This window comes from Furipterus horrens, unplaced genomic scaffold, assembly GCF_987537825.1.
Source record: "Furipterus horrens unplaced genomic scaffold, mFurHor1.1.pri manual_scaffold_9, whole genome shotgun sequence".
Taxonomy (NCBI): Eukaryota; Metazoa; Chordata; class Mammalia; order Chiroptera; family Furipteridae; genus Furipterus; species Furipterus horrens.
Window position 1 is genome coordinate 49,099,448 of NW_028327179.1, and position 15,537 is coordinate 49,114,984.

At 36.3% G+C, this 15,537-nt stretch overlaps 2 protein-coding genes across 2 annotated transcripts in view; one reads left to right on the forward strand and one right to left on the reverse strand.

The window, feature by feature from the left end:
• FBXL13 (F-box and leucine rich repeat protein 13) overlaps window positions 1-15,537 on the reverse strand; it is a 311,775-nt gene that overhangs the window by 131,765 nt on the left and 164,473 nt on the right. The window contains 2 exon segments of the mRNA XM_090286732.1: window positions 335-464; window positions 13,656-13,756. Of these exon segments, the coding sequence (XP_090142858.1) occupies window positions 335-464; window positions 13,656-13,756 (231 nt within the window).
• The window catches only part of LRRC17 (leucine rich repeat containing 17), a 51,563-nt gene continuing 36,277 nt past the window's right edge, over window positions 252-15,537 (forward strand). Inside the window, exon 1 of the mRNA XM_090286733.1 lies at window positions 252-394. The gene's annotated coding sequence lies outside the window, so the exon portion shown is untranslated. The remainder of the gene's footprint in view (window positions 395-15,537) is intronic.

Sequence of the window (15,537 nt, forward strand, 5' to 3'; positions counted from 1 at the left end):
TAAATTCTCCCTCAAAAAGGTTTTTGTTTTTTGTATGTGTCTTGGTAGCAGTTCTAAAATTTCAAGATTTGGACTCTGGTATTATAACTGTTCAGAGTATCTACACAGAAGTGGTCTGTTTCATCATCCAATCGGCTCTGCCTTTTTGTGGGTGTGACACTCCAGTGGAAGGAAGCCAACAGCCTATAGTAGCGATCCTGGGGGAAATTTAAGCAGCTGTGGTTATGTAATTTAAAACCTCTGAAAAGTGTTCTGCAGTCTGTGCACAGCGTTAGTATCTCCGGAGGACTTCCTTAACTGCTGCAGAAAAGAAAAGAAGACTGAAAAGACAAACCTGGGTGCATCCAGAAAGGTCCAAATAGATGAGCTTGTGGCATCCATTCCCTAAATTCAGGTACTGTAAACCTTTGTCCGTGAACTTTCTGCAATAAGCCAAGCTAAGATTCTGTAAATTGTAGAAGTGCCTGAAAAGACAGTGTGAGAGGAGAGGGAGAGAAGTGAATATAGTTGTTTTCTCACATCTTTCTTTAGGCACTATGACAAAGACCAGTAAAACTGTAAATTAATTGTTCTCTTTGCAAATATTCAATAGTTGAACTTTATTGTTAATTCTCTCCCTGTTAAGTAAAGGAGATTGCAGTATCATATCAGATGTCAAATGAAAATGAAGATATGCCCAGATTTTTAAGAAAGCTGATTGAGGTAAAGCTTTGGGAGGAGGGAGGTTTGTGCATTCATATTGTTTGCAGGTCAGATTGTGTTTGAAAGCAAAGTTACAGAGTTTGCATTATTGTTGCATTTAGGTTTTATCTTTGGAGCCAAAATAATGTGCAAAATGTCTAGAAAGACAAACTCTTTGTAAGCGTTTAAATGGTGATTAACTGTTACAAGAAAGTGAGGATTTGGGCAGAAAGGCGAAGTTGAATACAACAGGCTCTTAAAAAGGACATGGTCAGCAAATGGTTTGAAAAAGTGGATGTGAATATGCATGATTTTGTAACAGTTTTGTAACTACAGTTAAAGATGACAAACTGATATACAGAGCTTTAAAATGGGTTAAGAAGAACATATACATATATATGCATAGCCCATGGATACAGACAACAATGTGGTGAAGGGGGGGTGGGGTCTGAGTGGAGGGGGCAAAGAGGGGAAGTGGAGGACATCTTTAATAGTGTCAACAATAAAAAAAATTTTTTTAATGGCTTAAGAACAGTCTGCCAATGAGTGGGCAACACATGAGAGGGATAAAAACTACATCAGAGACTATCGATCTCACTGGAGTTGAAACCAATTAAATATGGCATTACCACCATGACCAAAATGAGAGCTTCCAGAAAAAAGAAAGGTAATTAGAATAAGTCTTTACTACTCTGCAAGGGCTCACAGTTTGAGGACTATCTGTGGACAATTTTCCAAACCCTCTTAAGCCTGGCATTTTTTTAAAAGTACAAGAACTCCCACTACTGCCTGCTCTTGTAATGAAATTAACAGCATGCTCTTGGTTTGTGAACTGCAACAATTTAACATCAAATGAGAAAGCAAAAAGAAAGTAAATGGAGATGCCTCTCTGTCCAGCAAAAACCCACACATGAAATATAAAATTTACCTTCACATAAATGGGAAATAAGATATGCAAGCATTGACCATTAATCAGGTTTATTCCTAAAATTTGAAAAACACATGTACATGATACAACTGAAACCGGGAAAGTTGGGGTTCATGCTGCTTGTCACTACCAGAATCAATAAGTAGAGACAAGGATTGAATCTTTATGGATGCTTGATACAGATGCTGGCAATCTGAGAAGAAAAGTAGTTTATGTGCCCTAAAAGACCATCTAACATTTCAATTTTTTTTATTTTTTAAAAGAAGAAAAGTATAGGTAAAGTGTTTGGAATTCAGGAGAAAAGTAGGTTAGGGGTTTGGAATTCAGGGCAAAGGTTAATCAGATAAAAGCTGCAGTTAGGTAAGGACATCTGTCTCTGGCACACAATGACTCAAATACTATCCTGATTTCTTGCCGTCCTTCTGGGGCAGAAAGGTCAAATTACTTGTGGTCTCCTGGAGTCAGGGTGGGTTTGGTTATACTCCCAGTTCCTGGAACAATAGCTTTTTACATGCATTAATTACAAGCTTATTAACTCTAACTTTAAAATTTTTTCTACTCTTAAGTCCCCCTATCACAATGGTTTTCAGTCCATCGAGAGTCATTTAGTTCAGAACACAGATGCTCTCTGGTAATTGCTGTGTCTATGAGATTCAACAGATCGGACAAAGACGCCTTCTGTATTCCCCAGTGGCTGGGTGGGCAGGGCTACGAAGGGAAAAGCAGCACTAACATCCCAAGGACACGTCCCACCTCTCCTGGGTCTCTTTAGTTAACTAAGAGTTATGCCAAAGTTTTGGAAATGCTTTATTTTCCTCTCCCTGGAGTATGCCCTGTGATTCAACTGAGTAAAGTACCATTTTCTGGGGATGGGGGAAGGGATGGATGTCATTTCTAACAGCACTTTAGCCTCTAATTTGGAGAAAGGAGTAGTGAGGCAGGCAGCTGGACATGATGGAAAATACACAAGGTTTTGGAATGTGACCAAATTGGATTCAAATCCCAGCCCTGACACTTACTGCAACTTCCCTAACCTCTCAGAGATAGTTTCTGCATTTAAGTGGAGACTATAATATTATCTTTTTTTTTTAACCCTGACCCAACTGTGAGCCTCCAGATTTCCTGAAGCTCAGTTTTCTCATCTTTTTTTCCCTCTCCTTTAAAAATTGATTTTCTATTATAGTTGTCCCCTTTCTTCCCCCATTGCTCCCCTCTACCCCACCCAACCCCCACATTTAATCCCCCACTCTGTTGTCCATGTCCATGGGTTATTCATACTAGTTCCTTGCTAGACCCTTCCCCTTCTTTCCCCCCTTTCTCCTCTCCCCCTTCACCCTGGTCACTGTCAGTCTGCTTCTTGTTTACATGCCTCTGGTTCTATTTTGCTCATTTGTTTGTGTTGTTCATTAGGTTCCTTTATTAGGTGAGATCATATGGTATTTGTCTTTTGCTGTCTGACTTATTTCACTTAGCATAATTCTCTCTAGTTCCATCCATGTTATCACAAATGGTAGGAGTTCCTTCTTTCTTTCTGCTGCATAGTATTCCATTGTGTAAATGTACCACAGTTTTTTGATCCACCCATCTACAGATGGGCACTTAGGCTGTTTCCAGCACTTAGCTCCTGAATAAACACTTCTCCAAGGAGGACATACTGAGGGCCCATAGGCATATGAAAGAATGCTCAACATCACTAGCCATCAGTGAAATGCAAATTAAAACCACAATGAGATACCACCTCACACCAGTCAGGATGGCCATCATTAACAAATCAACAAACAAGTGTTGGTGAGGATGTGGAGAAAAGGGAACCTTAATGCAATGTTGGTGGGAATGCAGACTGGTGCAGCCACTATGGAAAATAGTATGGAATTTCCTCAAAAAACTAAAAATGGAACTACCTTTTGAACCAGCAATTCCACTGCTAGGGTTATACCTGAAGAATCCTGAAACCCCAATTCAAAAGAATTTATGCACCCCTATGTTCATAGCAGCACTGTTTACAATAGCCAAGTGCTGGTAACAGCTTAAGTGCCCATCTGTAATGAGTGGATTAAAAAACCGGTACATTTACACAATGGAATACTATGCAGCAGAAAGAAAGAAGGAACTCCTACCATTTGCAACAACATGGATGGAACTAGAGAGAATTATGCTTAGCAAAATAAGCCAGGCAATGAAAGAAAAATACCATATGGTATCACCTGATACAGGAGACTAATGAACAACACAAACAACGGAACAAAATTGAACAAGGAACAGAATAACAGTTATCAGTGGGGAGAGCGGAGGGAGAGAAGGGGGTTAAGTAGGGGAAGGGTTTAATAAAGGAATTAATATAAATAACCCATGGACATGGACAACAGGGTGGGGAATGACTGTGGGAGAAAGGGTGGGCTGGGGGAGGGGAGCAATCAGGGAAAAAATGAGACAACTGTAATAGAAAAACAATAAAAATTTTTTAAAAGAAAGAAAACAATATGGAATTTCCTCAAAGAAACTAAAAATGAACTGCCTTTTGATCCAGTGATTCCATTGGTTGGATTACAGCTGAAGAATCCTGAAACACCAGTTCCAAGGAACATATGCACCCCTATGTTCATAGCAGTTTTCTCATCTTTAACATAGATATAATCCTGTCTGCTCTTTCCTCTTAGAGGTGTGACAATTACATGAGAACATAGATGTAATAGTATTATAGTGAGAGTGATTTTTGGTGATTAAAAACAGCAGGGATATGGTGGAGGCTTTCAATATATATATTGTTATTGCTACCACCTCTTATAATAGCATATTAATTGTTCTTATGAAGCTTGTACTATATTCTTTCATTCAATGGAATAGAGACTCATCTGATAAAAGTGGTGCATAAAACTGATTCCAAGAGTTTGAGGAACCTCACATTGTATCTACCCCCTCATTTTGGTAGTAATGGCATAGTTAATCAGTTTCAACTTGTGAGAATGGTAGTGTCTGTTGAAGTTTTTATTCCTCTCACATGTTGCCCACTCATTTGCAGACTGTTCTTCTCATCCCATTTTTTAGCTTGTATACCAATTAGTCTTTTTTTTTAGAGTAATGAAACTGTTTCTAACTAAATTATGCTTATTCAAGTCTACTGAAATCTAGTCCAAGCCTATTGTTCAACATCTTAAAGTCAATATGATCAGTTATCAAATACCAACAATGGGAATTGACCTAGGAGTTCTTAACTTTTTGTGTGTCAGATACCATATAGATCTATGGATGCTTTGTCAGCATACTGTTACTAATGCATAAAATAAAATACTTAAGATTACAAAAGCAGCCAATGATATTGAAAGTCATTATCAAAATATTTTTTAAATCAATTGAATGAAATAATATATGATGTAGTAGAGATCTAACAACTGCCATGATTTTGAAGCAGTGATGAGTGCCAATGATATTTTGAAATATTTGTAACAAGTATAATAAGAAAATATTTGTGATTTATATGGTTGAAAGAGTACCAGGGATTGCTATTAACTACTCTGAAATTTTTACCTACATTTCAGTTAGAGCTTAGTGAAAATATAGATTTTTTTTCCTTCATCAAAATTCATGGAACCTATGAATTATATCCCTGGTCCTTTTGGGAGATCAATCCATTGGCCCCAGGTTAAGAATTTTGGCTTTGGCAAAGGGTTGTTCATCAGATTGAAAGTCTCTAAATGGCTCACTTCAAAATGGAACTTAATAGGAACCATTGGCTTGAAATTGAAATACAAGAATCTTGAGTGGCCCTGTAGCCCTTTCCAGGGATTTACAAGGCTGCAGATTTAAAACTGCTGAGGAAGGGGAAAGTATCATTTGACAGTGAAATTGCATTTGGCAAATTTTATGCAATATTGCTACCTTTTATTTTGAATTTTGGCAAAGAAATGTGTCCCTTACTTGAGTAAAATCTGGTTCATAATTTTCCCAACCCAGAAACAACTTTATAATTCTAATTCCACTTTGAGGCAGTGTTTGTAGTCTGTGTTTATCTTTTCCTAATTATTTAATAACTAAAAGTTCCTTATGTAAGGGGAGGGTTTATTTTTATTGTTTTTCTGCTGTTACAATCATCTTTAAGAACTCACAATTCTTATAGAAACTACAGAAATAATTTTTCTCCATTCTTCTGGCTGTTTTCATTAAAGAATTTAGGTCTTCTGTGTTAGATCACCAATACTTGAGGCAGTTACTACTGTAAGGAATGTAGAATTAACTATGTATTTTACTAAGAATTTCTCTGGAAAAATCACCAAGACAACACCAAGTGCATAAAAGAGAGTATTAACATGTGAATTCTTTTGAGCTGAGTGTTAGGCTCTTTAGTTTCAAAGAGGCAGTTTTGCATGATACAATTTTTACAGAAAATCCAAATGCAGTGATTTGACCTCCTATTTACAGGGCAGACTTTGAGGATGTTCTGACCAGGCTTCCTCTCTCTGCTCCACTCTGATGGGGAGTAGTGAGACTACATAACACATGAATGTCTGCCAATAAGAAATTTCCAAGCCAACAGAAGGATAAATTCATCTACATGAAAAATAATGAGGTACCATTGCCACTATAATATATAATGCTCCATTGAGGAGCAAAGATCATAATAGTTTTAATCACCACTGTTTGCCTAGAATGCCTCACACGCAGTAGTTCATCAACACATGGTGAATAAACGAATGAGTGTTGCTGTTAGATTTAGGGAAAGGAGAAACCACCATAGACATCTGGTAGATGGTGTGATGTGAAATGTGAGGGCTGTGGATTAGCACAGACAGGGAGAAAGACACTCAAGCCATAGAGAGAGAAGCATGTAGCCATCAGATGACCAAAGTTAAGCACTTTCCCTTGGGAAACCTGGGCAGATAAGTTTGATCAGATGATATTAAGGGGCAGTAAGGGAAGAGTCTAGACTTCAAATATGTCAAAGACATGGTTAGATGATTGTCCCTTGAGGATACTTCTTGCAGCATAAGGGAAAGCGGACTGAAGGGAAAAGGGAGCTGAAGCTGAAGCATCAGGATGCTGAGCCAGATGAGATGCTGAGTGCCACCTGGGTGGTGGCAATGGGAATACATGGAAAGGGTTTCATTCAGGAAATATTTAGAAGCAAAAATGTCCTGGAATGGGTATGTGCTGTGGACAGCCCTCATTTTCAACTTTAGAAAACAGAGCCAGTCCCCCAAAAGTGAGGAAAAATATTCAGATAAAAAACTGGCAAATCAACGTTGCTAAGAAGGGCAAACAAATTACATCTTTCTTTTGGCAAATGATTTCTTTGGAAAGAAATATTAAAGGCACTGAAGAGAGAATGACAGCAGCAACAAACATTTCTCTGGTTATTTATAGTTTAAAGAACACTTTTGCATACTTAAGCCTGTTTAGAACAATGGAAAACAAAGCAAAAATAGAGAATCATTATGAAATGTATTTTTCTCATGATAAGAAAGTCAGTGTACAATTTTTATATGACAAAGAAGAAGCAAACATCTGTCAGAGTAGAAATTATTCTAAATGTTCTCTCAATAGCGAGAACTAAAATTTAAAATCACAACGAAATTTTCATTTTGGTCCTATTTTTCTATCTGTTACCACACACACATTCATACATGCACATATGTTCTTAACGAAAAGTAGTGAGTGATATTTTATAGGATTAGAGAACTTTAAAGAACTCCAGCTCATGAGAGTTTATTCAGTGACATCATGTTGGTAGTTTAAAACTGGCCATGGCATAAGTATTTATACCACAGAAATAAGTAAATTCTACAAATCAGAACATCTCCTTTCCCTATACCCTAGCCAGTTAGTTATTAAACATTTACTGAAATACTGCTATTCTCAGAACACACTGAGAGCTATTGATACAGAGGATGCAGTATGCTGAGGAAATGTATACAGAGATGAGAATGAGAGAGAAGATGACAGCTTTGAAGGATGGGAACAAAAATTTGATCTAAATATAGAAGGAGATCTTAAGATAAAACTGGAACAAATGGAATAAAAGCATTAAAAAGAAAAGATGGAAAAAAGAAAAAAAAGAAAAATACCTTCCTTGGCTGAAAAAAGAGCTAATAAGTTTTAATGTTCAAAAGTTTAACTATGTTTCAGGAAGATTAATTGAAAAAACACAATTAAACTTGGAAAATGTTTTATGGTTTCTCAAAGAAAAGAAATTTCTTGGAAGCATCTTGGCAGAAAAATAATAAGTTACCAACAAAGGAACAAAAAAACAAGCTGGTTTTAGACTTCTCTTTAACCAGGAATCTCAAGATTATGGAACAACATTTGTAGGGTTTTAAGGATAAAAAAAGAGACATGATTCAAGAACTGCACACCAAGAAAAGTTATTGTTCATCCTCCAAGGCAATAGAAAGCCATTTTCAGAAAGCAATGGCTGTAGATCAAACACTTGCACATCTTTCCAGACAAAGAGTTTTTAAAACTGTATTTGCAGTTATTATAGGGTGAATCAAAATCAAAATTAAAGAATAAGGAATTTGTGGAACAAATGGACCATCAATGAGTGACAAAACTAGAGTTAGGACTATATAATCATTATAAATATGATTACATTCTTGAGTACAAACACCAAACATTAGTATTAAGAGGAAGTTAAATAATTAACACAAATGTCTATTAATATGTGTTTACATACAAGGGAGTGGAAATGGAAGAGTACCAAGTACAAGGGAGAAGTAAAGCATATTAGATCTTTTTTAAAAATTTTTTGATTTATTTATTGTTTTTCTATTAGAGTTGTCCCACTTTTCCCCCCATTGCTCTTCCCCACCCAGCCCACCCCTTCTTCCACAGTCAATCCCCACCTCGTTGTACATGTCCATGGGTTATTTATACTAGTTCCTTTACTAAACACTTCCCCTACTTACTCCCCTTCTCTCCCTCTCCCCCTCCTCCCTGGTAATTGTTAGTCTGTTCCTTGTTTACATGCCTCTGGTTCAATTTTGCTCATTTGTTTGTAGATCTGTTGTCTAACATAGGAAGAGTCAAAGTTATTGTTTCATTGTAACTTTGATAATTAGAGAAAATTATCAAAGAACATGTTAAAGAATGTTTTTAAAAAACATACAAATAGTTGCTAGTTAGAATATACAACAGAACATATACATACTTTAAAAATACTTTTAGATTATAAAAGCAAACAACAGTTTACATAGCAAAAGGCAGAAATAATGAGCATAGTAACAAAAATGAAAAAGTCAAAAACCAAAGCAAGATGATAAAAATAAGACCATACACTCAATTTTGAAAAGAAATAGTAATCTTTTAAACCATCCTCTTAAAAAGGGAAAGAGACTGAAGATTTTATGAATAAAAATTAGTTATCTTCTGTATATAAAGATCAATCTAAAATTCAGTGACACAAAGGTTAAAAATACAAGTGTACATAAAGTTATTTCACAAAAACACAAGCAAAAGAAAACAAAAGAGACTGTATCAATAGCAGATAAAGTATTTAATACAAAGAAACATGGACCAGGATAAAGAATATCTTTATAAGACAATAACATCAAAATAAATTGAGGAAAGCTTGATTATAATTAGAGGTTAGTATATCACTATTATACTATGACATATCAAAAATTTATATGTATATGGACACATACACACAGTGAAAAATGTTCTCTGAAAAAAACTTTTTTGTTTAAACATTCATGGATGATTTACTGAAATTGATTATTTAAACTTTTCCACCAAGAAATCTTGATAAATTCTAAAAAGTAGAAATAATTCAATTTACATTTATTGACCACATAGTACAAAGCTACAAATTAAAAATAGAAGCCTAATAAAACAAACTTCAGCCATTTGGAACCAAAAATTCTCTTCTATAATTATTGGGTTAAAGAGAAAATCTAATATACAACAGTTTGTTTAGAAAATGAAAATAATACTTACCAAATCTTATAAGCTTTTCCTAAACGCTTTATTTATTTATCATTTTAATGTATATTTTATTGATTATGTTGTTACAGTAGTCCCAGTTTTTCCCCTCTGCTCCCATCTGAGCAGTACCTCCCTTTCCTCCAGCAATCCCATCCCCCTTAATTCATGTTTATGGGTCATGTATATAAGTTCTTTGGCTCCATCCTTTCCTATATTATTCTTAACTTCCTCCTATTTTGTATCAACCAGTTATGCTTCTAAATCCCTGCAACATTTCCCCATTTCTTTCCCTTCCCCCTCCCATCTGATAACCCTCCAAATGATCCCCATACCTAAGATTCTGTTCCTATTCTGGCTTGCTTAGCTGGATTTTGTTTTTAGTTTTTAGATTCAGTTGTTGATAGTTGTGAGTTTGTTATTTTAATGTTCATAGTTTTGATCTTCTTTAACATTTCATATAATAATGGCTTGGTGATGATGAAATCCTTTAACTTTACCTTGTCTGGGAGGCACTTTATCTGTCCTTCCATTCTAAATAATAGCTTTGCTGAGTAGAGTAATCCTGGTGTAGGTCCTTGCTTTTCATCACTTTGAATACTTCTTGCCAGTCCCTTCTTTCCTGCAAAGTTTCTTTTGAGATATCAGCTTATAGTCTTATAGGCACCCCTTTGTAGGTAACTCTCTGCTTTTCTCTTTCTGCTTTTAAGATTCTCTCTTTATGATGTGTCTTGGTGAGGTCCTCTTTGGGTCTAACTTGTTTGGGACTATCTGTGCTTCCTGGAGTTGTATGTCTATTTCCTTCACCAAATTTTGGAAGTTTTCCTTCATTCCTTTTTCACATAAGCTTTCAATTTCTTGCTCTTCCTCTTCTCCTTCAGGCACCTCTATGATTCAGACGTTGGCACACTTAAAGTTGTCCCAGAGGTTCCTAAGCCTCTCCTCATTTTTTTTTCAATTCTTGTTTCCTCATTCTGTACTGATTGACTGTTTTTGTTTTTTTTTCTTCCTTATGTTCCAAATCATTGATTTGAATCCTGGTGTCCTTCCCTTCACCATTGGTATTGTGTGACTTTTCCTTCATTTCATTTAGCCTAGCCTTCAATCTTTCCCTTATGTGTTTGCCATACTCAAGGATATCTGTCAAGCCTGTGAGCATCTTTATCACCAGTGTTTTGAACTCTATGTCTGTTAGGTTGGCTATCTCCTTGTTGCTTAGTTCTCCCACTGGAAAATTGATTCATTACCTCTTTGGGGCCAAATTTCTCTTTCTTCTCATCTTGACAGACTTTTGTGTTTTTTTGCCTCTGTGTCTTAGGTAGAGCTGTTGCACCTGTTACATTCTAAGGGGCGGAGCCTTAGGTATTCATCAGTACGGGCAACTCGTTTCACCACATAGTGGTGCTGTATGTAGGGGGAGGGGTCTGAGAGAAAACAATGCCACTTGCTCAGCACTCGCCCCTTTTCCAGGCACTTCTTCCAGTTCTGTATGGGACTGGCACCTCTCTAGCTATTGCCCTGGCTGTCATTCCCAGAGTGGGTGGGTTTCCAGATGTTCTAGGACTATGGGGGCCCTTGAAACAAGTGGACTCTTTTGAGAGACTGGCAGTTTCTTTTTCTGCCCCAACCCTTACTGGTTTGCACAGTCAGAAGCAATGAGGCTTTATTTTCCCTGGTGCTGGAACCATGAGCTGCACAGTCTCGTCTAGTGCTGGGAGTGCTTCCCAGGTGTCCTTCCCTACTTTTAAAAATGTGTGACTGTGCTTTCTGCCAGCCTGACACTGCCACCACTGCTGCTTCCACCACACCACGTCCTCTCCACCCCAGCTTTGCCCTTTCTACCTGTCTGAATGATTATTTCTTCTTTATATCTATGTTTATTGGACTTCCATGCAGTTCAATTTTCTGAAACTTCTGGTTGTCTCTAGTTTTGAGGTAGTTGTATTCCTTCTTAGTTGTGGAGGGAGACACAGAGTGTCTGTCTAGGCTTCCATCTTGGCCAGAAGTCTCCCGAAATTCTTATTTAGAGGTAACTTCATAGCCCCAATTTTTGTTATAGAATGATAGAAATCAATTCAATCATACAAATGAAAAGTTTTAAAGGGTATTTGCATTCTACCCAAGTCCAAACATGACCATTCAGAAAATAAAATGAGAAAATATAATCAGAAAGGACACCATTCACTATGGCAAATAAAAAGATACCTAAGAATAACTTTCTTAAAATTATCCATATAAATAAAACAAAATTTTATTCAAACATTTAACACATTTGAAAAAATATTAGAAATATACTATGTTCCTGATAGGGAGACTAAATATTGTAAATATATAAATTAGTTCCTAATTTATTTTATTTTCAATTGTTGGCAAATGGGTAAATTTCTAACAGCTGGAACTTCAAAAATTATGTACATAAATGTACATATATTTACTGTAAATTTGTACATCTTACTATTTTACACTTATTATATTGCAGCTATAAAAGATATGTAGCACACAACTTACAAATAATAATAAAATACATACACAGCACTCCCTATTATAAATTCCATATAATCAATTGATTCTCACAATGCTGAACTCATTAACATAAATAGTATTTTTGTCTTCTCCTGTTAGCACAAATGAAAAATAAAATCTGCCACTCTGCTATGTTTCTAGTTTTCACCCAAAAATAAAAATAAAGTTTGAAAAACTGAGAAATATGTATAGCTCCAATATGAATATTTTTATTTACATTAATAAGACAAACATGAATCAACAAAGATGTATATCCAGACTTCATTCATCCACTAATGATGTGACGTCTTTGCTAAATCAGATAATAGTTTTCACATATTAAAATAAAAATGTTTTGATTATGGTCAGCCAAGAATTACATGATACAGCAGCAAATGAACTTCCTCTAGCAAACAAACCTTGGGAGTGGTCATATCCTTCAAGTCAGAGTTTAATAATCATTTGGACAGTTTTGTAAGACTAATAAGCTTGAAGCTGAGGGGGTGTGCATGAACACACATCTGTCTGTTGGGGAACTCTTGGCATTAGTTTAGGCTTCAGTGAGGGTCCAAAAAAATAAAAAGTAAAAAATAATTTCTCAATTTTTTGTGCTATAACAACATTGCAACTACAGGCAATGTAGTTAATGTGCTTCATTAATTGTTTTCCCCATCATTTTCTCAACTTTAAACAATCAAAAGATAAATAAAGCCTTACTATGCATTGTTTGTCATACTCTATTGTGTAGTATCTGCCCATTTGGACTGATACCAAGCTTCCAATGAAAGATTTACTGTTAATGTTAGGCTTGCACATTTCCAGAAAATGGTTAGAAGATACAGAAAATTACCACCTAGAATTGTCTATCTAAGCTTTTCCAAATCTCGCTATTATTTTTCAAAGAACCTCAAAAAGTTGTATTCTTAAAAATGGTTTATTCTTTCATAATAGTTTGAAAGGGTCTTTAAATCTCTCCCAATATGATTATGTACTCTTCCTCATTAGTCTTTCCTTGGAGAAAATAAAGAATAATTGAATGACATAAATATGTGATAAATTTGAATATTCTCTCAACTTTAAGGATGATATCTCGTGTTTTTCTTTTCCTTCTCCTCCAAGGAAGTGCTGGCTTAGAAGTGACATTTGTGTCTAGGGCTGTCAACAATCGATATATTAATAAGAAACAACAGCATCAGGTTTCCTGGAGGTGGCGGGGGTCCCAACAGATAACCAGTGCATGGCAGCAGGGAATCTGGAACACAATGCTCAAAGTATAAGGTATTTTATTGTAGAGAAAGAAGTCCCAGACACCAGACTCTAATGAAGGGGCCTGGCTTTAATGCCCAGGAGGGGGACCAGAAAGAGACAGCAAAGCCTAACGCAAACTCCTAGGCACATTGCTAAGAACAACACACAAATGCTAGTTAAGGCAGAGGACTGGGGCCCAGCAAACAAGGAGAGGATAGGCTCCTGCTTGGACACCTGAAAGCAGCAGTTCTGTTATCAAAACAGCAATGCCACAAGAATGGGGTGCTGGTAAAAGGAGCACTGCCCTTGGGGAACACCAGAGCAAGCAGTACCTAGAGGAGCATAGATATTTTCAGTGCCATACAAATAAAACAAACATTACCTTGGTAGAAGTCGCATTGTCCTGTTGGTGATAATTGTGTTAGATAGATTAAGATACAGGACTCCAGGACAACCCTCGGAAATGTATCTCATTGATTCATCCTGCACAAAAACAGAGAGAAGAATCTTATCAAAGCCTAACAGGCTTTGCTATTTTCTCTATCATTTCTCTCCATGCTCCAAGAAACTACATGCATGACATAGTCTCTTCATATTCTTTGATAGTAGTAAATCAAATTAAATAGAAGTTGATGGTATTGCCTGAAACTCTTTTACTACCCCCTTTTCCCCTTTTTTTAGAAATAAAGCCCCATTTCATCACAAAGATAATACATTAAAATGTGAATCCTTACAAGTTCAACTCTGTGGCAGGTCATTGGAGCTCAAGTGTTAAAGTGTCAAACACTCCTGACTCATCAGATTCATGAAAGTGATTAAAAGTGGATTTTCAAATTTACTAAAATTATTATGCATGAATAGTTAATGCTCTCAACTGAACTTTATTAAAAGTGAGTCCATGTTTACACATCTATATTTATATATAGATGTATGTGTATGTGAATGTGTGTGTAATTAAGTTTTATGGTTCTGTTACTGAATATATTAAAACAGCTGAACAGGTTTTCCACCAAATTTATGGCAAGTTTGCAATGGCCTGAAGTAAAATATACTTTACATGTTGAACATTAAATTCAGTTTTGGGAGTACTATAGGGGAGAATCTCAAAGATTCAAGCAACCCTCCCGCAGAGAGCTTAAACTGAGGTACAAGAGGATGGTGTGACTGTGACCTGAGAGAGATAAAACAAACAGTGACGTCAAGCATAATCCCTAAATTGACATTTACAAGACCAGATGAATTGCAAGCTTTGATTACAATGGAGCTGCTTCTCATATGGGTAACTACTTATAAAATGTTCTAGAATGGGTAACAGCAGGTTTTTATTTATTTAATGATAGTTGATGAGTCTCCCCAGGAACACTGAAGCGGTCATCTTATTTTAATTATTTATGGTGCATTGGTTCTGGAAAGAATAGGCCATTGCAGGAAGAGGTAAATTGTCATTTGGCTAGGAAATGTGGTTTGGGGAAGAATTCTGTGTGGCCAATATGGTCACCTTGAACACCACTAAGGATGGGGAAGGTTTATTTTCAGCAGGATCATCAATGTTCAACATTCTATTCCCAGTTATTTCCTGAAGTCATGGATATTAAAATAAAATCTTGCAGGTTGAGCTTTTATCACATGAGATAGGAACTGGTTGATTTACAGGGGGAGCAAACCACACCTTAGAAAGGACCCAAGGCTGTTTCTTAAGTTGTAAAACTATGGTTCTGCTGTAGCAATGCCTCATGAGCACAAGTGCAGGGCTTTCCATAAGCACTAGATTCTTGCCACTGCTATCAAGCTGCCAGCAATTTTTCTAGATACCCCACCACCAAAATGTAGGATTTGGAGTTATGTGGAAATTACAGTATAATTTTCCCAGAGGAATGGAGAGAACAGCTATAATGTATGGCATTGGAGTTTAATACAAACAAAATCTATCCTCAAAAATATTAATGATGCCAGTCAAATGTTAAAGTGATTGTGGACCTTCTGGAAGACCCTAGCAAAAATGCAACTGAGTTGGGGCAAGAAGAGGATAGAAAGCTGATTTATACACTGTTAGAGAGGTAGCCACAGAGAAAATGAAAATTTTGGGGCAAGGAGAGGGAAGATGGAGTATGCTTTATGTATCACAGAAATATGATTTTCCCTTTGATATAAGGAGGCAAACCATTCTCTGCATTTTCTTGTCTGGAAAAAATTCAAATGCATCTTACTCTCAATATCTAAAATAAGTCAAGGTTCAATCCTCAAATATTAGAACACATAAATGT